Below are 21311 nucleotides of genomic sequence, written 5' to 3' on the forward strand. Positions count from 1 at the left end.
ACAATACCCCATAATGCATTTTGTTTTGTTTTTGGAAATATCATATTTACATAAGTATTCAGACCCTTTACTCAGTACTTTGTTGAAGCATCTTTGGCAGCGATTACAGCCTCAAGTTTTCTTGGGTATGACTTTACAAGCTTGGCACACCTGTATTTGGGGAGATTTTTCCCATTCTTCTCTGCAGATCCTCTCAAGCTCTTTCAGGTTGAATGGGGATCGTCGCTGCACAGCTATTTTCAGGTCTCTCCAGAGATGTTAGATCAGGTTCAAGTCCGGGCTCTGGCTGGGCCACTCAAGGACATTCAGAGACTTGTCCTGAAGCCACTCTTGCTTTGTCTTGGCTGTGTGCTTAGGGTCGTTGTCCTGTTGGAAGGTGAACCTTCGTCCCAGTCTGAGGTCCTGAGCGCTCTGGAGCAGGTTTTCATCAAGGATCTCTGTACTTTGCTCCGTTCATCTTTCCCTCGATCCTGACTAGTCTCTCAGTCCCTGCCGCTGAAAATCATCCCCACAGCATGATGCTGCCACCACCATGCTTCACTGTAGGGATGGTGCCAGGTTTCCTCCAGACATGACGCTTGGCATTCAGGCCAAGTAATTCAATCTTGGTTTCATCAGACCAGAGAATCTTGTTTCTCATGGTCTGAGAGTCCTTTAGGTGCCTTTTGGCAAACTCCAAGCAGGCTGTCATGTGCCTTTTACTGAGGAATGGCTTCCATCTGGCCAGTCTACCATAAAGGCCTGATTGGTGGAGTGCTGCAGAGATGGTTGTCCTTCTGGAAGGTTTTCCCATCTCCACAGAGGAACTCTGGAGCTCTGTCAGAGTGACCATCGGGTTCTTGTTCACCTCCCTGACCAAGGCCCTTCTCCCCCGATTACTCAGTTTGGCCGGGCGGCCAGCTCTAGGAAGAGTCTTGGTGGTTCCAAACTTCTTCCAATTAGGAATGATGGAGGCCACTGGGTTCCTGGGGACCTTGAATGCTGCAGAAATGTTTTGGTACCCTTCCCCAGAGCTGTGCCTCAACACAATCCTGTCTCAGAGCTCTACAGACAATTCCTTCTACCTAATGGCTTGGATTTTGCTCTGACGTGCACTGTCAACTGGGGGACCTTATATAGACAGGTGTGTGTGCCTTTCAAAATCATGTCCAATCAATAGAATTTACCACAGGTGGACTCCAAGTTGTAGAAACATCTGAAGGATGATCAATGGAAACAGGATGCACCTGAGCTCAATTTCGAGTCTCATAGCAAAGAGTCTGAATGGAAACAGGATGCACCTGAACTCAATTTCGAGTCTCATAGCAAAGAGTCTGAATGGAAACAGGATGCACCTGAACTCAATTTCGAGTCTCATAGCAAAGAGTCTGAATACTTATGTAAATATGGTATTTCTGTTTTTTATTTTTAATACATTTGCAAACATTTCTAAAAACCTGTTTTCGCTTTGTCATTATGGGGTATCGTGTGTAGATTGTTGGGGGGAAATTTAATTTGTTTTAGAATAAGGCTGTAACATAACAAAAAGTGGAAAAAGTCAAGGGGTCTGAATACTTTCCGAATGCACTGTATATTATAGATACATATTATATATTACATATTATGTTATATATTACAGATACATATTATGTATAATATATGATATTATATATTACATATGATATTATATATTACATGTGATATTATATATTACAGATACATATTATATATTACAGATATATATTATATATTACAGATACATATTATATATTACAGATATATATTATATATTACATATTATATTATATATTACAGATAAATATTATATATTACAGATACATATTATATATTACAGATACACATTATATATAACATATGATATTATAAATTACAGATACTGTACATATTATATATTACACATGATATTATATTTTACAGATACATATTCGAGAGGATCAAGGTGGCTCCGCCCCGTACTGTCTGCTGGTTCACCTGGGTCATCATGGGGGTGTGGCCTGTCCTGGCATTGCTGGGGGTCCTCATCCAATGGAAGGTCACCGCCGAGGGATACTCACACACTGAGGGTAAGTCTGAACCCTAACCTTTAACCCTAACCCTAATGGAGGGATACTCACACACTGAGGGTAAGTCTGAACCCTAACCTTTAACCCTAACCCTAATGGAGGGATACTCACACACTGAGGGTAAGTCTGAACCCTAACCTTTAACCCTAACCCTAATGGAGGGATACTCACACACTGAGGGTAAGTCTGAAGCCTAACCTTTAACCCTAACCCTAACAGACTGTCTTGCCAGCTGCTGTGGTCATTGTGATACGTAGTCCAAAACATGATTTAAGTCTAGTCCTAGTGATTAAGTCCAAGACTAAGACGTAGTGATTAAGTCCTAGTGACTAAGTCCTAGTGATTAAGTCCAAGACTAAGACGTAGTGATTAAGTCCTAGTGATTAAGTCCTAGTGATTAAGTCCTAGTGATTACGTCCTAGTGATTAAGTCCTAGTGATTAAGTCCTAGTGATTACGTCCTAGTGATTACGTCCTAGTGATTAAGTCCTAGTGATTAAGTCCTAGTGATTAAGTCCAAGACTAAGACGTAGTGATTAAGTCCTAGGGATTAAGTCCTAGTGATTAAGTCCTAGTGATTACGTCCTAGTGATTAAGTCCTAGTGATTAAGTCCTAGTGATGAAGTCCAAGGGCCCAGGACTAGGCTTAAAGTGAAATTTCCCAATTTTTCTACTTCATATTCGTCGTCTCCAGCACCACCTCAACATCAACATATGTGAAAATGGAGCCTTTCTAGGTTTGGTAGTAAAAAAGATAGAGGAAGATGAGTGTTTCATCGTGTGATTTTAACCAATTATGAGTAGGCATTGCCTGCTAATTGCCTTCTAATTGCCTGCTAATTGTCTACTAATTGTCTACTAATTGGTTGATGATGTCATTGGAAACATTTATCTTCCTCTATCTTTTTTACTACAAAACATAGACACGCCCCATTTTCACATACAATATATATAAAAAAGTATGTGGACTCCCGTTCAAATTAGTGGATTCGGCTATTTTAGCCAATCGAGCACACAGCCATGCAATCTCCATAGACAAACATTGGCAGTACAATGGCCTTACGGAAGAGCACAGTAACTTTCAACGTGGCACTGTCTTAGGATGACACCTTTCCAACAAGTCAGTTCGTCAAATTTCTGCCCAGTTAGAGCTGCCCCGGTCAACAGTAAGTGCTGTTATTGTGAAGTGGAAACGTCTAGGAGCAACAACGGCTCAGCCGCGAAGTGGTAGGCCACACAAGCTCACAGAACGGGACCGCCGAGTCCTGAAGTGCATAGCGCGTAAAAATCGTCTGTCCTTGTTTGCAACACTCACTACTGAGTTCCAAACTGCGCCTGGAAGCAATGTCAGCACAATAACTTATCGTCAGGAGCTTCATGAAATGGGTTTCCATGGCCGAGCAGCCGCACACAAGCCTAAGATCACCATGCGCAATGCCAAGAGTCGGCTGGAGTGGTGTAAAGCTCACCGCTATTGGACTCTGGAGCAGTGGAAACGCGTTCTCTGGAGTGATGAATCATGCTTCCCCATCTGGCAGTCCGACGGACGAATCTGGGTTTGTCGGATGCCGGGAGAACGCTACCTGCCCCAATGCATAGTGTCAACTGTTAAGTTTGGTGGAGGAGGAAAAATGGTCTGGGGCTGCTTTTCATGGTTCGTGCTAGGCCCCTTAGTTCCAGTGAAGGGAAATCTTAACGCTACAGCATATAATGACATTCTAGGCGATTCTGTGCTTCCAACGTTGTGGCAACAGTTTGGGGAAGGCCCTTTCCTGTTTCAGCATGACAATGCCCCCGTGCACAAAGCGTGTTCCATACAGAAATGGTTTGTTGAAATCGGTGTGGAAGAACTTGACTGGCCTGCACAGAACATTTTTTTTGAAATGTCCCTTTAATCAGGGTCTAACTGGCCTACAGTGTGCTGTTTGTGTGAGAGGTTGGAGGTAGGCTGTACACCACCACAGAATCAGATGTTTTACCAGTTCCCTGTAACTCAGTTGGTAGAGCATTGCGCTTGCCACGCCAGGGTTGTGGGTTTGTTTCCCACGGGGGGCCAGTATGAAAATGTATGCACTCAATAACTGTAAGTCACTCTGGATAAGAGTGCCTGCTAAATGACCAAAAAAAAAAAGAAAAACACATATATATATATATATGCTTTAACAAGAAGTCACACATCTAATGCGATAAATCTGTGAACATGTGATGGCTTGTGATCAAAAGCAAGGGAGGCGAAGAAGCTTTGGATGTGGTGTTGTGGTTGTCATAGTAACTGCCTGGTAATGTGGTAATTGTGCCACCCCCTCCTGTCCCCCCCGCTCCCCCCTCTCCCTGGGTTAAAAGCTTTTGATTGCTGGGCTTGAAGGGTGTCAGGGGAAAGGAAGAGGGGTGAGAGGGTGAGGGGGGGGGCAGGGAGTGGGTGGGTGGGAGGCAGAGAGGAGGGTTAGTGGGGTGGGAGGCAGAGAGGAGGGTTAGTGGGGGGGAGGCAGAGAGGAGGGTTAGTGGGGTGGGAGGCAGAGAGGAGGGTTAGTGGGGTGGGAGGCAGAGAGGAGGGTTAGTGGGGTGGGAGGCAGAGAGGAGGGTTAGTGGGGGGGAGGCAGAGAGGAGGGTTAGTGGGGTGGGAGGCAGAGAGGAGGGTTAGTGGGGTGGGAGGCAGAGAGGAGGGTTAGTGGGGTGGGAGGCAGAGAGGAGGGTTAGTGGGGTGGGAGGCAGAGAGGAGGGTTAGTGGGGTGGGAGGCAGAGAGAGAGGCGAGGAAGGGCGAGAGGCAGAGAGGAGGGTTAGTGGGGGGGGCAGAGAGGAGGGTTAGTGGGGGGGAGGCAGAGAGGAGGGTTAGTGGGGTGGGAGGCAGAGAGAGAGGCGAGGAAGGGCGAGAGGCAGAGAGGAGGGTTAGTGGGGGGGGCAGAGAGGAGGGTTAGTGGGGTGGGAGGCAGAGAGGAGGGTTAGTGGGGGGGAGGCAGAGAGGAGGGTTAGTGGGGGGGGAGGCAGAGAGGAGGGTTAGTGGGGTGGGAGGCAGAGAGAGAGGCGAGGAAGGGCGAGAGGCAGAGAGGAGGGTTAGTGGGGGGGGGGCAGAGAGGAGGGTTAGTGGGGTGGGAGGCAGAGAGGAGGGTTAGTGGGGGGGAGGCAGAGAGGAGGGTTAGTGGAGTGGGAGGCAGAGAGAGAGGCGAGGAAGGGCGAGAGGCAGAGAGGAGGGTTAGTGGGGGGGGCAGAGAGGAGGGTTAGTGGGGGGGAGGCAGAGAGGAGGGTTAGTGGGGTGGGAGGCAGAGAGGAGGGTTAGTGGGGTGGGAGGCAGAGAGGAGGGTTAGTGGGGTGGGAGGCAGAGAGGAGGGTTAGTGGGGGGGAGGCAGAGAGGAGGGTTAGTGGGGGGGGGCAGAGAGGAGGGTTAGTGGGGTGGGAGGCAGAGAGGAGGGTTAGTGGGGTGGGCAGAGAGGAGGGTTAGTGGGGGGGAGGCAGAGAGGAGGGTTAGTGGGGGGGGAGGCAGAGAGGAGGGTTAGTGGGGTGGGAGGCAGAGAGAGAGGCGAGGAAGGGCGAGAGGCAGAGAGGAGGGTTAGTGGGGGGGGGCAGAGAGGAGGGTTAGTGGGGTGGGAGGCAGAGAGGAGGGTTAGTGGGGTGGGAGGCAGAGAGGAGGGTTAGTGGGGTGGGAGGCAGAGAGGAGGGTTAGTGGGGGGGGAGGCAGAGAGGAGGGTTAGTGGGGTGGGAGGCAGAGAGGAGGGTTAGTGGGGGGGAGGCAGAGAGGAGGGTTAGTGGGGGGGGGCAGAGAGGAGGGTTAGTGGGGTGGGAGGCAGAGAGGAGGGTTAGTGGGGTGGGAGGCAGAGAGGAGGGTTAGTGGGGGGGAGGCAGAGAGGAGGGTTAGTGGGGGGGAGGCAGAGAGGAGGGTTAGTGGGGTGGGAGGCAGAGAGGAGGGTTAGTGGGGGGGAGGCAGAGAGGAGGGTTAGTGGGGTGGGAGGCAGAGAGGAGGGTTAGTGGGGTGGGAGGCAGAGAGGAGGGTTAGTGGGGGGGAGGCAGAGAGGAGGGTTACTGGGGGGGAGGCAGAGAGGAGGGTTAGTGGGGTGGGAGGCAGAGAGGAGGGTTAGTGGGGTGGGAGGCAGAGAGGAGGGTTAGTGGGGTGGGAGGCAGAGAGGAGGGTTAGTGGGGGGGAGGCAGAGAGGAGGGTTAGTGGGGTGGGAGGCAGAGAGGAGGGTTAGTGGGGTGGGAGGCAGAGAGGAGGGTTAGTGGGGTGGGAGGCAGAGAGGAGGGTTAGTGGAGTGGGAGGCAGAGAGGAGGGTTAGTGGGGGGGAGGCAGAGAGGAGGGTTAGTGGGGTGGGAGGCAGAGAGGAGGGTTAGTGGGGTGGGCAGAGAGGAGGGTTAGTGGGGTGGGAGGCAGAGAGGAGGGTTAGTGGGGGGGGAGGCAGAGAGGAGGGTTAGTGGGGGGGGAGGCAGAGAGGAGGGTTAGTGGGGGGGGAGGCAGAGAGGAGGGTTAGTGGGGTGGGAGGCAGAGAGGAGGGTTAGTGGGGGGGAGGCAGAGAGGAGGGTTAGTGGGGGGGGCAGAGAGGAGGGTTAGTGGGGTGGGAGGCAGAGAGGAGGGTTAGTGGGGGGGAGGCAGAGAGGAGGGTTAGTGGGGGGGGAGGCAGAGAGGAGGGTTAGTGGGGTGGGAGGCAGAGAGAGAGGCGAGGAAGGGCGAGAGGCAGAGAGGAGGGTTAGTGGGGGGGGGCAGAGAGGAGGGTTAGTGGGGTGGGAGGCAGAGAGGAGGGTTAGTGGGGGGGAGGCAGAGAGGAGGGTTAGTGGAGTGGGAGGCAGAGAGGAGGGTTAGTGGGGGAGGCAGAGAGGAGGGTTAGTGGGGTGGGAGGCAGAGAGGAGGGTTAGTGGGGTGGGAGGCAGAGAGGAGGGTTAGTGGGGTGGGAGGCAGAGAGGAGGGTTAGTGGGGTGGGAGGCAGAGAGGAGGGTTAGTGGGGGGGAGGCAGAGAGGAGGGTTAGTGGGGGGGGGGCAGAGAGGAGGGTTAGTGGGGTGGGAGGCAGAGAGGAGGGTTAGTGGGGTGGGAGGCAGAGAGGAGGGTTAGTGGGGGGGAGGCAGAGAGGAGGGTTAGTGGGGGGGAGGCAGAGAGGAGGGTTAGTGGGGTGGGAGGCAGAGAGGAGGGTTAGTGGGGGGGAGGCAGAGAGGAGGGTTAGTGGGGTGGGAGGCAGAGAGGAGGGTTAGTGGGGGGGAGGCAGAGAGGAGGGTTACTGGGGGGGAGGCAGAGAGGAGGGTTAGTGGGGTGGGAGGCAGAGAGGAGGGTTAGTGGGGGGGAGGCAGAGAGGAGGGTTAGTGGGGGGGGGGGCAGAGAGGAGGGTTAGTGGGGTGGGAGGCAGAGAGGAGGGTTAGTGGGGGGGAGGCAGAGAGGAGGGTTAGTGGGGTGGGAGGCAGAGAGGAGGGTTAGTGGGGTGGGAGGCAGAGAGGAGGGTTAGTGGGGTGGGAGGCAGAGAGGAGGGTTAGTGGGGGGGGCAGGGAGGAGGGTTAGTGGGGTGGGAGGCAGAGAGGAGGGTTAGTGGGGTGGGGCAGAGAGGAGGGTTAGTGGGGTGAGCAGAGAGGAGGGTTAGTGGGGTGGGAGGCAGAGAGGAGGGTTAGTGGGGTGGGGCAGAGAGGAGGGTTAGTGGGGTGGGAGGCAGAGAGGAGGGTTAGTGGGGTGGGCAGAGAGGAGGGTTAGTGGGGTGGGAGGCAGAGAGGAGGGTTAGTGGGGGGGGGCAGAGAGGAGGGTTAGTGGGGGGGAGGCAGAGAGGAGGGTTAGTGGGGGGGGGCAGAGAGGAGGGTTAGTGGGGGGGGAGGCAGAGAGGAGGGTTAGTGGGGGGGGGCAGAGAGGAGGGTTAGTGGGGGGGAGGCAGAGAGGAGGGTTAGTGGGGGGGGCAGAGAGGAGGGTTAGTGGGGTGGGAGGCAGAGAGGAGGGTTAGTGGGGGGGGGCAGAGAGGAGGGTTAGTGGGGGGGGAGGCAGAGAGGAGGGTTAGTGGGGTGGGCAGAGAGGAGGGTTAGTGGGGTGGGCAGAGAGGAGGGTTAGTGGGGTGGGAGGCAGAGAGGAGGGTTAGTGGGGTGGGCAGAGAGGAGGGTTAGTGGGGGGGGGCAGAGAGGAGGGTTAGTGGGGGGGGCAGAGAGGAGGGTTAGTGGGGGGGGGCAGAGAGGAGGGTTAGTGGGGGGGGAGGCAGAGAGGAGGGTTAGTGGGGTGGGAGGCAGAGAGGAGGGTTAGTGGGGTGGGAGGCAGAGAGGAGGGTTAGTGGGGTGGGAGGCAGAGAGGAGGGTTAGTGGGGGGGGAGGCAGAGAGGAGGGTTAGTGGGGTGAGAGGCAGAGAGGAGGGTTAGTGGGGTGGGAGGCAGAGAGGAGGGTTAGTGGGGTGGGAGGCAGAGAGGAGGGTTAGTGGGGGAGGCACAGAGGAGGGTTAGTGGGGGGGGCAGAGAGGAGGGTTAGTGGGGTGGGAGGCAGAGAGGAGGGTTAGTGGAGTGGGAGGCAGAGAGGAGGGTTAGTGGGGTGGGAGGCAGAGAGGAGGGTTAGTGGGGGGGGCAGAGAGGAGGGTTAGTGGGGTGGGAGGCAGAGAGGAGGGTTAGTGGGGTTGGAGGCAGAGAGGAGGGTTAGTGGGGTGGGAGGCAGAGAGGAGGGTTAGTGGGGGGAGGCAGAGAGGAGGGTTAGTGGGGTGGGAGGCAGAGAGGAGGGTTAGTGGGGGGGGCAGAGAGGAGGGTTAGTAGGGTGGGAGGCAGAGAGGAGGGTTAGTGGGGTGGGGCAGAGAGGAGGGTTAGTGGAGTGGGAGGCAGAGAGGAGGGTTAGTGGGGTGGGAGGCAGAGAGGAGGGTTAGTGGGGTGGGAGGCAGAGAGGAGGGTTAGTGGGGGGAGGCAGAGAGGAGGGTTAGTGGGGTGGGAGGCAGAGAGGAGGGTTAGTGGGGTGGGAGGCAGAGAGGAGGGTTAGTGGGGTGGGAGGCAGAGAGGAGGGTTAGTGGGGGGGGCAGAGAGGAGGGTTAGTGGGGTGGGAGGCAGAGAGAGAGGCGAGGAAGGGCGAGAGGGGACATCCATTAAGTGGATATACTGACAGGTGGTGCTTCTACCTCTCTGGCTGGCTGTGCCCAGATGGTGCTTCTACCTCTCTGTCTGGCTGTGCCCAGGTGGTGCTTCTACCTCTCTGGCTGGCTGTGCCCAGGTGGTGCTTCTACCTCTCTGTCTGGCTGTGCCCAGGTGGTGCTTCTACCTCTCTGGCTGGCTGTGCCCAGATGGTGCTTCTACCTCTCTGGCTGGCTGTGCCCAGGTGGTGCTTCTACCTCTCTGGCTGGCTGTGCCCAGATGGTGCTTCTACCTCTCTGGCTGGCTGTGCCCAGATGGTGCTTCTACCTCTCTGGCTGTGCCCAGGTGGTGCTTCTACCTCTCTGGCTGGCTGTGCCCAGATGGTGCTTCTACCTCTCTGGCTGTGCCCAGATGGTGCTTCTACCTCTCTGGCTGGCTGTGCCCAGACGGTGCTTCTACCTCTCTGGCTGTGCCCAGGTGGTGCTTCTACCTCTCTGGCTGGCTGTGCCCAGATGGTGCTTCTACCTCTCTGGCTGTGCCCAGATGGTGCTTCTACCTCTCTGGCTGGCTGTGCCCAGATGGTGCTTCTACCTCTCTGGCTGGCTGTGCCCAGATGGTGCTTCTACCTCTCTGGCTGTGCCCAGGTGGTGCTTCTACCTCTCTGGCTGGCTGTGCCCAGATGGTGCTTCTACCTCTCTGGCTGGCTGTGCCCAGATGGTGCTTCTACCTCTCTGGCTGGCTGTGCCCAGGTGGTGCTTCTACCTCTCTGGCTGGCTGTGCCCAGATGGTGCTTCTACCTCTCTGGCTGGCTGTGCCCAGATGGTGCTTCTACCTCTCCGGCTGTGCCCAGGTGGTGCTTCTACCTCTCTGGCTGGCTGTGCCCAGGTGGTGCTTCTACCTCTCTGGCTGGCTGTGCCCAGATGGTGCTTCTACCTCTCTGGCTGTGCCCAGGTGGTGCTTCTACCTCTCTGGCTGGCTGTGCCCAGATGGTGCTTCTACCTCTCTGGCTGTGCCCAGGTGGTGCTTCTACCTCTCTGGCTGTGCCCAGATGGTGCTTCTACCTCTCTGGCTGTGCCCAGGTGCTGTCTAGAAATGACACAAATAATCCTGATAATGAACAGGGAACAGTATTATTAGTCCTGCTGTTGTTAATGAACAGGGAACAGTATTATTAGTCCTGCTGCTGATAATGAACAGGGAACAGTATTATTAGTCCTGCTGCTGATAATGAACAGGGAACAGTATTATTAGTCCTGCTGCTGATAATGAACAGGGAACAGTATTATTAGTCCTGCTGCTGAAAATGAACAGGGAACAGTATTATTAGTCCTGCTGCTGTTAATGAACAGGGAACAGTATTATTAGTCCTGCTGCTGTTAATGAACAGGGAACAATATTATTAGTCCTGCTGCTGATAATGAACAGGGAACAGTATTATTAGTCCTGCTGCTGATAATGAACAAGGAACAGTATTATTAGTCCTGCTGCTGATAATGAAAAGGGAACAGTATTATTAGTCCTGCTGCTGATAATGAACAAGGAACAGTATTATTAGTCCTGCTGCTGATAATGAACAGGGAACAGTATTATTAGTCCTGCTGCTGATAATGAACAAGGAACAGTATTATTAGTCCTGCTGCTGATAATGAAAAGGGAACAGTATTATTAGTCCTGCTGCTGATAATGAACAAGGAACAGTATTATTAGTCCTGCTGCTGATAATGAAAAGGGAACAGTATTATTAGTCCTGCTGCTGATAATGAACAGGGAACAGTATTATTAGTCCTGCTGCTGATAATGAACAGGGAACAGTATTATTAGTCCTGCTGCTGATAATGAACAGGGAACAGTATTATTAGTCCTGCTGCTGATAATGAACAGGGAACAGTATTATTAGTCCTGCTGCTGATAATGAACAGGGAACAGTATTATTAGTCCTGCTGCTGATAATGAACAGGGAACAGTATTATTAGTCCTGCTGCTGAAAATGAACAGGGAACAGTATTATTAGTCCTGCTGCTGATAATGAACAGGGAACAGTATTATTAGTCCTGCTGCTGATAAAGAACAGGGAACAGTATTATTAGTCCTGCTGCTGATAATGAACAGGGAACAGTATTATTAGTCCTGCTGCTGATAATGAACAGGGAACAGTATTATTAGTCCTGCTGCTGATAATGAACAGGGAACAGTATTATTAGTCCTGCTGCTGATAATGAACAGGGAACAGTATTATTAGTCCTGCTGCTGATAATGAACAGGGAACAGTATTATTAGTCCTGCTGCTGATAATGAACAGGGAACAGTATTATTAGTCCTGCTGCTGATAATGAACAGGGAACAGTATTATTAGTCCTGCTGCTGTTAATGAACAGGGAACAGTATTATTAGTCCTATGCTGCCTGCATGGGTGAGTGTATGAATGAATGAGATTTTGTGCTTTTTGTTGGATGACAATGTTTTTTTTGTTGGATGACAATGTTTTGAGCAGACTCTTTCTCTCTCCTCCTCCTCTCCCTCATTTTTTCTCTGCCTCTCTCGCTTTCTCTCATTCTCATCCTATCCTACTGTCTCTCCCTCCCTCTTTCTCTACATCTCTCCCTCACGCTGTCTCCCCCTCTCCACTCTCTCTCTCTCTTTCCCTCCCCCTCTTCCTCTCTCTTCTTCTCCTGCTCCCTCCCCCTCACCTCCTCCCTCTCTGCTCCCTTCCCCTCACCTCCTCCCTCTCTGCTCCCTCCCCCTCACCTCCTCCCTCTCTGCTCCCTCCCCCTCACCTCCTCCCTCTCTGCTCCCTCCCCCTCACCTCCTCCCTCTCTGCTCCTTCCCCCTCACCTCCTCCCTCTCTGCTCCCTCCCCCTCACCTCCTCCCCCTCTGCGCACTCCCCCTCACCTCCTCCCTCTCTGCTCCCTCCCCCTCACCTGCTCCCTCCCCCTCACCTTCTCCCTCTCCCTCCCCCTCACCTCCTCCCTCTCTGCTCCCTCCCCCTTACCTCCTCCCTCTCCCTCCCCCTCACCTCCTCCCTCTCCTACCCTCTCCCCCTCACCTCCTCCATCTCTGCTCCCTCCCCCTCCTCCCTCTCTCCCCCTCACCTCCTCCCTCCCTCTCCCTCCCCCTCACCTCCTCCCTCTCCTACCCTCTCCCCCTCACCTCCTCCATCTCTTCTCCCTCTCCAGTGGTTCTCAGTCGACAGCAGCGTAGGGTCCAGTTGATGAGGATCCACCAGAAGGAAGAGAGGATGCAGAAAGACGTGAAGAAGAAGAGGAAGAAGAAGAGACCGAAGCAACAACGGCAGCAGAAGCAGCCGGGGCACCTCCAGCAGCAACAGTACCACCACCCTCCTCCACCTACCTACCCTCCTCCTACCACCACCACCAACACCAACACCAACACCACCAACAAGGCCCTCCTCCCTGAGCCTATCACCTACCACAGGAAACCAAACCCCATCCGACGCTTCGATGGGGACGTGCTGTCGCCTGTAAGACCATATTTTCTTATCTGTCAGTGAATATGGCTGCGTCCCACGGACCTATCTAAGACTTCACAGATGGAAACCACTGGCCTATCTAAGACTTCACCATCTATTGTTATCTCCACTTTGTAACACAATAAAATGTGAAGAAATCCAAGGGGTCTGAATACTTTTGCAAGGCACTGTAGTGAAGCCAAACTTTAGTGGTCAAAAACATTCATCTTTTGCGTGACAGGGGGAGCGGGTTTTCAAAATGCTATCATATCATGAAATTATACCATTTATGAAATGGCCAGATATATTTTTAATACAGACTAGCTAAAAAGACAAGTGAAAATGGACAAATTCTCCAATATATTATGATAATTGTGTAGTAAAACAATAAGTAGAGGTGCAAACACATACATTTTCACCCCCTATTTTAATTTCCTCCATGTCTCAGGCGGCCAGGCGGACACAGGGCTGTTTGGCTCATCTCCTGTCACCAAGAGGAATAACTTTGCAGCTGTTTCTCTGACTAATAAACAATGCCATGCTGGTGGGTGGCAACATTCAAATAAAACCCAGCCCTGAAACTAAACGTAGGCTGAAATGAATTTGTATGTCTCATCATAGGAAAAGGAAACCGCATTCACCGGGATTTGAACGAAGTGGGCAGTTCGGATTTGTCACTTCAAGCTCAGATACAGTGGATTCAGAAAGTATTCATACCCCTTGATTTATTCCACATGTTGTTGTGTTACAGCCTGAATTCAAAATGGATCAAATAAAATATCACCCATCTACACACAATACCCCATAATGACAAAGTGAAAACATGTTTTATTTTTTATCCAAGTTTATTGAAAATGAAATACAAAAAATATCAAATTTACATAAGTATTCACACCCCTGAGTCAATACTTTGTAGAAGCACCTTTGGCGGCGTTTACAGCTGAGAGTCTTTTTGGGTAAGTCTCGAAGAGCTTTCCGTACCTGGATTGTACAATATTTGCCCATTTAGTCTTTAAATAATTATTCAAACTCTGTCAAGTTGATTGTTGATCATTGCTAGACAGCCATTTTCAGGTCTTGCCATCAATTTTCAAGCCGATTTAAGTCCAAACTGTAACTAGGCCACTCAGGAACATTCAATGTCGTCTTGGTAAGCAACTCCAGTGTAGATTTGGCCTTGTGTTTTAGGTTATTGTCCTGCTGAAAGGTGAATTTGTCTCCCAGTGTCTGTAGAAAGCAGACTGAACCAGGTTTTCCTCTAGGATTCTGCCTGTGCTTATAGCTGTATTCTGTTTCTTTTCATTCTAATAACACTCCCTAGTCCCTTGCCACCACAAACCGATGCTGGCACTAAGACCGCACTCAATGACCTGTATAAGGCCATAAGCAAATGGGAAAACGCTCATCCAGAGGCGCCGTTCCTAGTGGCCGGGGATTTTAATGCAGGGAAACTTAAATCCGTTTTACCTAATTTCTACCAGCATGTTAAATGTGCAACCAGAGGGAAAAAAAACTCTAGACCACCTTTACTCCACACACAGAGACGCGTACAAAGCTCTCCCTCGCCCTCCATTTGGCGAATCTGACCATAATTCTATTCTCCTGATTCCTGCTTACAAGCAGGAAGCACCAGTGACTCGGTCAATAAAGAAGTGGTCAGATGGCGCAGATGCTAAGATACAGGACTGTTTTGCTAGCACAGACTGGAATATGTTCTGGGATTCTTCTGATGGCATTGAGGAGTACACCACATCAGTCACTGGTTTCATCAATAAGTACATCGATGACGTCGTCCCCAGAGTGACCGTACATACCCCAACCAGAAGCCATGGATTACAGGCAACATCCTCACTGAACTAAAGGGTAGAGCTGCCGCTTTCAAGGAGCGGGACTCTAACCCGGACCCTTATAAGAAATCCCGCTATGCCCTCCGACAAACCATCAAACAGGCAAAGAGTCAATACAGGACTAAGATTTAATCGTACTACACCGGCTCCGACGCTCGTCGGATGTGACAGGGCTTGCAAACTATTACAGACTACAAGCTGCCCAGTGACACAAGCCTACCAGACGAGCAAAATTACTTCTATGCTCGCTTCGAGGCAAGCAACACTGAAACATGCATGAGAGTTCCGGACGACTGTGTGATCACGCTCTCCGTAGCCAATGTGAGTAAGACCTTTAAACAGGTCAACATTCACTAGGCCACAGGGCCAGACGGATTACCAGGACGTGTACTCCGAGCATGCCCTGACCAACTTTACATACCGCCCCAACAGATCCACAGATGATGCAATCTCTATTGCACTCCACACAATGCAATTCATTGACTACAGCTCAGCGTTCAACACCATAGTGCCCTCAAAGCTCATCACTAAGCTAAGGACCCTGGGACTAAACACCTCCCTCTGCAACTGGATCCTGGAATTCCTGACAGACCGCCCCCAGGTGGTAAGGGTAGGTAACAACACATCTGCCACGCTGATCCTCAACAAGGGGGCCCCTCAGGGGTGTGCGCCAGTATTCCCTGTTCACCCATGACTGCATGGCCAGGCAAGACTCCAACACCATCATTAAGTTTGCCGACGACACAATAGTGGTAGGCCTGATCACCAACAATGATGAGACAGCCTATAGGGAGGAGTTCAGAGACCTGGCCGTGTGGTGCCAGGATAACAACCTCTCCCTCAACGTGATCAAGACAAAGGAGATGATTGTGGACTACAGGAAAAGGAGGACCGAGCACGCCCCCATTCTCATCGACGGGGCTGTAGTGGAGCAGGTTGAGAGCTTCAAGTTCCTTGGTGTCCACATCACCAACAAACTATCATGGTCCAAACACACCAAGACAGTCGTGAAGAGGGCACGACAAAGCCTATTCCCTCTCAGGAGACTGAAAAGATTTGGCATGGGTCCTCAGATCCTCAAAAAGTTATACAGCTGCACCATCGAAGAGCATCCTGACTGGTTGCATCACCGCCTGGTATGGCAACTGCTCGGCCTCCGACCGCAAGGAACTACAGAGGGTAGTGCGTACGGCCCAGTACATCACTGGGGCCAAGCTTCCTGCCATCCAGGACCTCTATACCGGGTGGTGTCAGAGGAAGGCCCTAAACATGTTCAAAGACTCCAGCCACCCTAGTCATAGACTGTTCTCTCTGCTACCGCACGGCAAGCGGTACCGGAGCGCCAAGTCTAGGTCCAAAAGGCTTCTAAACAGCTGCTACCCCCAAGTCATAAGACTGTTGAACAGATAATCAAATGGCTACCCAGACTATTTGCATTGTCCCCCCCACCCACCCCCTCTTTTATTCTGCTGCCAGTCTCTGTTTATTATCTATGCATAGTCACTTTAACTCTACCTACATGTACATATTACCTAAATTACCTCGACTAACCTGTGCCCCCGCACATTGACTCTGTACCGGTACCCCCTGTATATAGCCTCGCTACTGTTATTTTGCTGCTGCTCTTTAATTATTTGTTATTTATTTTTATTTGTTATTTTTTACTTATCTATTTTTTACTTAACAGTTATTTTTCTTAAAACTGCATTGTTGGTTAAGGGCTTGTAAGTAAGCGTTTCACTGTAAGGTCTACACCTGTTGTATTTGTGTGACAAATAAATGTGATTTGATTTAGTCCTTGCCGATGACAAGCATACCCATAACATGATGCAGCCACCACCATGCTTAAAAATATGAAGAGTGGTACTCTGTGACATATTCAGGACTTGCCTTCTTGCAAACAGGATGCTTGTTTTGGAATATTTGTATTATGTACAGGCTTCATTCTTTTCACTCTTTTATTTAGTTTAGTATTGTGGAGTAACTACAATGTTGTTGATCCATTTTCAGTTTTCTCTTATCGCAGCCATTAAACACTGTAACTGTTTTAAAGTCACCATTGGCCTCATGGTGAAATCCCTGAGCACTTTCCTTCCTCTCCGGCAACTGAGTTAGGAGGGACGTCTGTATCTTTGTAGTGACTCGGTGTATTGATACACCATCCAAAGTGTAATTAATAACTTCACCCTGCTCAAAGGGATATTCAATGTCTGCTTTTTTCAACTATGACAGACAAATTGAGAAAAAAAAATCCAGAAAATCACATTGTAGGATTTTTAATGAATTTATTTGCAAATTATGGTGGAAAGTAAGTATTTGGTCATACCAGGAGTAATCATTCTCTCTCTCCCTCTCCCCCCCCCCTCTCTCTCTCCCTCCCCCTCTCCCTCTCTCTCTCTCCCTCCCCCTCTCCTCTCTCCCTCCCCCCTCTCTCCCTCTCCCTAATCCCCCTCTCCTCTCCCTCTCCTCTCTCCCTCCCCCCTCTCTCCCTCTCCCTAATCCCCCTCTCCTCTCCCTCTCCTCTCTCCCTCCCCCCTCTCTCCCTCTCCCTAATCCCCCTCCCTCCCTCTCCCCTCTCCCTCCCCCCCTCTCCTCCTCCCTCTCCCTCTCCCTCTCCCTCCCTCTCCCTCTCCCTAATCCCCCTCTCCTCTCTCCCTCCCCCCTCTCTCCCTCTCCCCCCCCTCTCTCCCTCCCCCCTCTCTCCCTCTCCCTCCCCCCTCTCTCCCTCTCCCTCCTCAGAGTTACATCTCTAGTTTCAGGGACAGACAGGTGGACAGACGGGGGTACCCTCACAGCGGCAGGCCCATCACCAGGCACCACATGGCTGACCGAGACTACGACTGTGGATCCCAAGTACCCCTGACCGCCCCCAATGGACCGGCTGTACAAGTGTGATATTGACAATACCTTCATATCCTGTGATAATGACAATGCTCCTACTGGCCTGGAGTGGTACTATTTGTCCCTTCATTGTCCAGTGAAGGTCTCAGAATTGAACGTTAATCTCTGGACTAATGTATTCTGAGGTGGATATAGAAGTTGATGTCAGCTATTCCCTTCTTTCACAGTTCACACTGAAGCAATCAGTGTCCAGATTGAGATTGACCTTTGCACCCTGGACTGACTTATTCTGAGGGGGGGTATAGAAATGATGTCTTCCATTCTCCTCTCTTCCATTCCGTCCTTAGTCTATGGTTTACATGGGCTGTGTAACATCTAAACCCTGCTGTGGTTCCTACGTCTCATTTTTACATTTACATTTTTAGTCATTTAGCAGACGCTCTTATCCAGAGCGACTTACAGGAGCAATTATGGGTTAAGTGCCTTGCTCAAGGGCACATCGACAGATTTTTCACCTAGTCGGCTCGGGGATTAGAACCAGCGACCTTTCGGTTACTGGCACAACGCTCTTAACCACTAAGCTACCTGCCTCTTAAGGGCGCAGGGAGGCACTGACTGAAGTCTTCAAGACATCTATTTTTGGAGTGTTACAATTTCCCTGAAAATGTATGTCAATACAGTACCTGTATAGGCTCTTAAAGGTTCAAGGAAGCGCTAACATTACCAGTAAGACACGCTAACATTACCAGTAAGACACGCTAACATTACCAGTAAGACACGCTAACATTACCAGGAAGACACGCTAACATGACCAGGAAGACACGCTAACATTACCAGTAAGACACGCTAACATTACCAGGAAGACACGCTAACATTACCAGTAAGACACGCTAACATTACCAGTAAGACACGCTAACATTACCAGTAAGACACGCTAACATTACCAGGAAGACACGCTAACATTACCAGGAAGACACGCTAACATTACCAGTAAGACACGCTAACATTACCAGTAAGACACGCTAACATTACCAGTAAGACATCTATCTCTGAAGTGTTACAACTTCCCTGGAAATATCTTACTACAGTTGAGGTACCATTTTCTCCTGCTGTGATATGTGGGCTAGTGTTGATGTGTTGTGTGTCTAAGATAAGTGTACTGTGTGTGTGTGTGTGTGTGTGTGTGTGTGTGTGTGTGTGTGTGTGTGTGTGTGTGTGTGTGTGTGTGTGCGTTCCTACTGCCACAGGTCGTCCATTATTATCAGGCCGCACTAAGTCTCTTTAACCTGCCCATCTTAAACATGAGTAAGAGATGTTACCTTTACATCTACTCTATTATTCAAACAGACCAGCTATGGCTTCTATGTTGCCCTTTACTGGCCCTGTGGGGGGGGGGGGGACAGAGTACAAATCACCTGCTGTCTCCTCTCCTCTCCTCTCCTCTCCTCTCCTCTCCTCTCCTCTCCTCTCCTCTCCTCTCCTCTCCTCTCCTCTCCTCCTTCTCCTTCTCCTTCTCCTTCTCCTTCTCCTTCTCCTTCTCCTTCTCCTTCTCCTTCTCCTTCTCCTTCTCCTCTCCTCTCCTCTCCTCTCCTTCTCCTCTCCTTCTCCTCTCCTCTCTTCTGTCTTTGTATTTCATTTACTCCTACAGACTACAGTCATCCAAACTGCAGTACAATAAGAAGATAACATACCCTCAACCTCACAAGTCCATTTTTGACACATTTTGTGCTGTGAAGAAAAACACAAGGGCTGTGAGAGTCCAGGTGGGGATATTATGGTCCGTATGATGAAGTCTCCCTCTGTGTAATATGTAGGACTATACCAAGTACAGCACATGAAGGGGGGGGGGGAGCTCATTTCAACGTCTACAGAAGGTACTGAAATCTTTGCCTCAAGACTGTTCTTCTCCTGTGATCGGGTGTGAAATGGTATCTTTGTGTTGGTGGTTAGTGAGATGCGAACTATGTGACTGGATACCTACAGGAGAAATAGTACAGGCTTACAAAGAGAAGAGTGCATTATATATGTTTGTACTGTGCAATGTGAGAGCACTATTGAATAAGTGGATCTGTATTTACAATGTGAAAGTACTCTCAAAAGAATGACCTGCATTATGTAATACAGGCCTGGAAGTGTACTGATGGTTATTTCTGAAGTTTCATCCATTTCTGATCCATTGACCTTGTGTTTGTTGTTTTGTGAGTTTGTATGCCATTTAGCAGATGGTTTTATCCCAAAACGTTAAAGCGTGAATACATTTTACGTAAGGGCGGCCTCCAGCAGGAATCAAACCCCATGACCTTAGGAATTGCAAGCTCCATGCTCTACCGACTGAGCCACACAAGAACCACGTGTGTGTGTGTGTGTGTGTTTTATTACAAATATTACAAATATGTTGTACATATTAAGGGGCAGACGTCAATACATGTTTTGGGGCAGGCGTCAATGGAGCCGCTCTCTGTGTTTCTTCCCATGTCAGGAGAAAGACTCCTGAACCTGACTGACTCTCTGTGAGGTGGATGAACACAGCACTATGAGTGAAAGACATAATTAAAAGGACTTGAGGGCTTCAAACAGTTTTCTCTTCCTGTTGATATGTGACTGTCAGTCAACAAACTTTTAAATGTCTTTGTAAATACTGTACATCTTTTTGAATGTTGTGTGTTCTTGCTATTATTGTCATAATTAGTAGTTTCATTGATTAATGCTGTGATTCATCCTTTTTCTAAGTATTATTACACACTGGATGTCATTTATGTTGGCCCGGGATTCAAGGCACGTTATAGCGCAGCACACTATAACAGATTTTTAAAAGGTCATTTGCAGCGTTTACCATGAACGCGTGCCCCCGCAAACATCTGGGGAAAATGTCTGGCTGTAGAGCGCGCGCTGCTCTTTATTAGCTAAGGCCTGTATGACTATATGAGTTGTACTTTCCCCCTACGGAGTGACTGTCAGCCCAGGGAGTTCCACATGACACTCTATTCTCTACATACTATATATATATATATATATATATATATATATATGAGTTGTACTTTCTACACTACTACAGAGTTCCAAATGACATTATATTCCCTATATAGTGCACTACTTTATGGCACCGTATTTTATATGTAGTGCACTACTTTTGACCAGGGCCCACGGTAGTGCATTATATAGGGAATAGGGTACCATTTGGAACATATACTATACTATATATATATATATATGTATATAGGGAATATATATATACTTCCCTATATACTCTATACACTACTTTAGTGGGGAATAGGGTGCCATTTGGGACGCAATCCATGAGTTAAAGGTCCAATGCAGACATTTTTATCTCAATATCAAATCATTTCTGGTAACAATTAAGTACCTTACTTACTGTGATTGTTTTCAATCAAAAAATATCTAAAAGAAACAAAAATAGATTCTTAGCATAGAGCGATTTCTCAAGCAAGAATTTTTCCTGGGACTGTCTGGGAGTGGTCTGAGTGGGAAAACTGAAAATGAGCTGTTATTGGCTTAGAGGTTGGGAACTCTCTTTCTTATTGGTCTATTAACTAATTTACCGCCTGGTGATGTCACCATGTAAGGCCAAAACTCCATCCTTCCAAAACAGGCAGTCTCCTCAAACAGCTCTTACGCTAAAAGGGCATTATCATCATTTAAAAAAAAATCACAGTAGTATTCCAAAATTTATAGTGCGGAAATATATATAAAACACAGGAAAATCACATTTTTGACTGCACTGGGCCTTTAAAGCATTATTCTGTCATGTGTGCAAAGGGTCATTAAACAGAAGATCTGAGCCTTGTATTATTGTTATTGTTATTGTGATTATTATAATTATTATTGAGCATGTTGTATGAACCTGCATATGATAAACATTGTGATTCCAAAGTCGCTGACTACGCCATTTATTAAATCAAATCAAATCAAATGTTATTTGCCACATGCGCCGAATACAACAGGTGTCGACATTACCGTGAAATGCTTACTTACAGCCCTTAACCAATAATGCATTCATTTTTTTTATAAAAAAAAGTAAAATAAAACAACAACAACAAAAAAGTGTTGAGGGAAAAAAAGAGCAGAAGTAAAATAAAATAACAGTA

General features: G+C 49.6%; 1 protein-coding gene across 1 annotated transcript in view; it reads left to right on the forward strand.

Annotated features, from left to right (window-relative positions):
• The window catches only part of LOC311124937 (transmembrane protein 198-like), a gene marked incomplete at both ends in the record, with an annotated part of 28820 nt that extends 11561 nt beyond the window's left edge, over window positions 1-17259 (forward strand). The window contains 3 exons of the mRNA XM_084199032.1: window positions 1918-2063; window positions 12225-12529; window positions 17104-17259. Coding sequence (XP_084055158.1) covers window positions 1918-2063; window positions 12225-12529; window positions 17104-17259 — 607 coding nt within the window. The remainder of the gene's footprint in view (window positions 1-1917; window positions 2064-12224; window positions 12530-17103) is intronic.
• Window positions 17260-21311: the final 4052 nt, after the last annotated feature.

The sequence above is a fragment of the Coregonus lavaretus genome (assembly GCF_964263955.1).
Source record: "Coregonus lavaretus genome assembly, contig: HAP1_SCAFFOLD_415, whole genome shotgun sequence".
NCBI lineage: Eukaryota > Metazoa > Chordata > Actinopteri > Salmoniformes > Salmonidae > Coregonus > Coregonus lavaretus.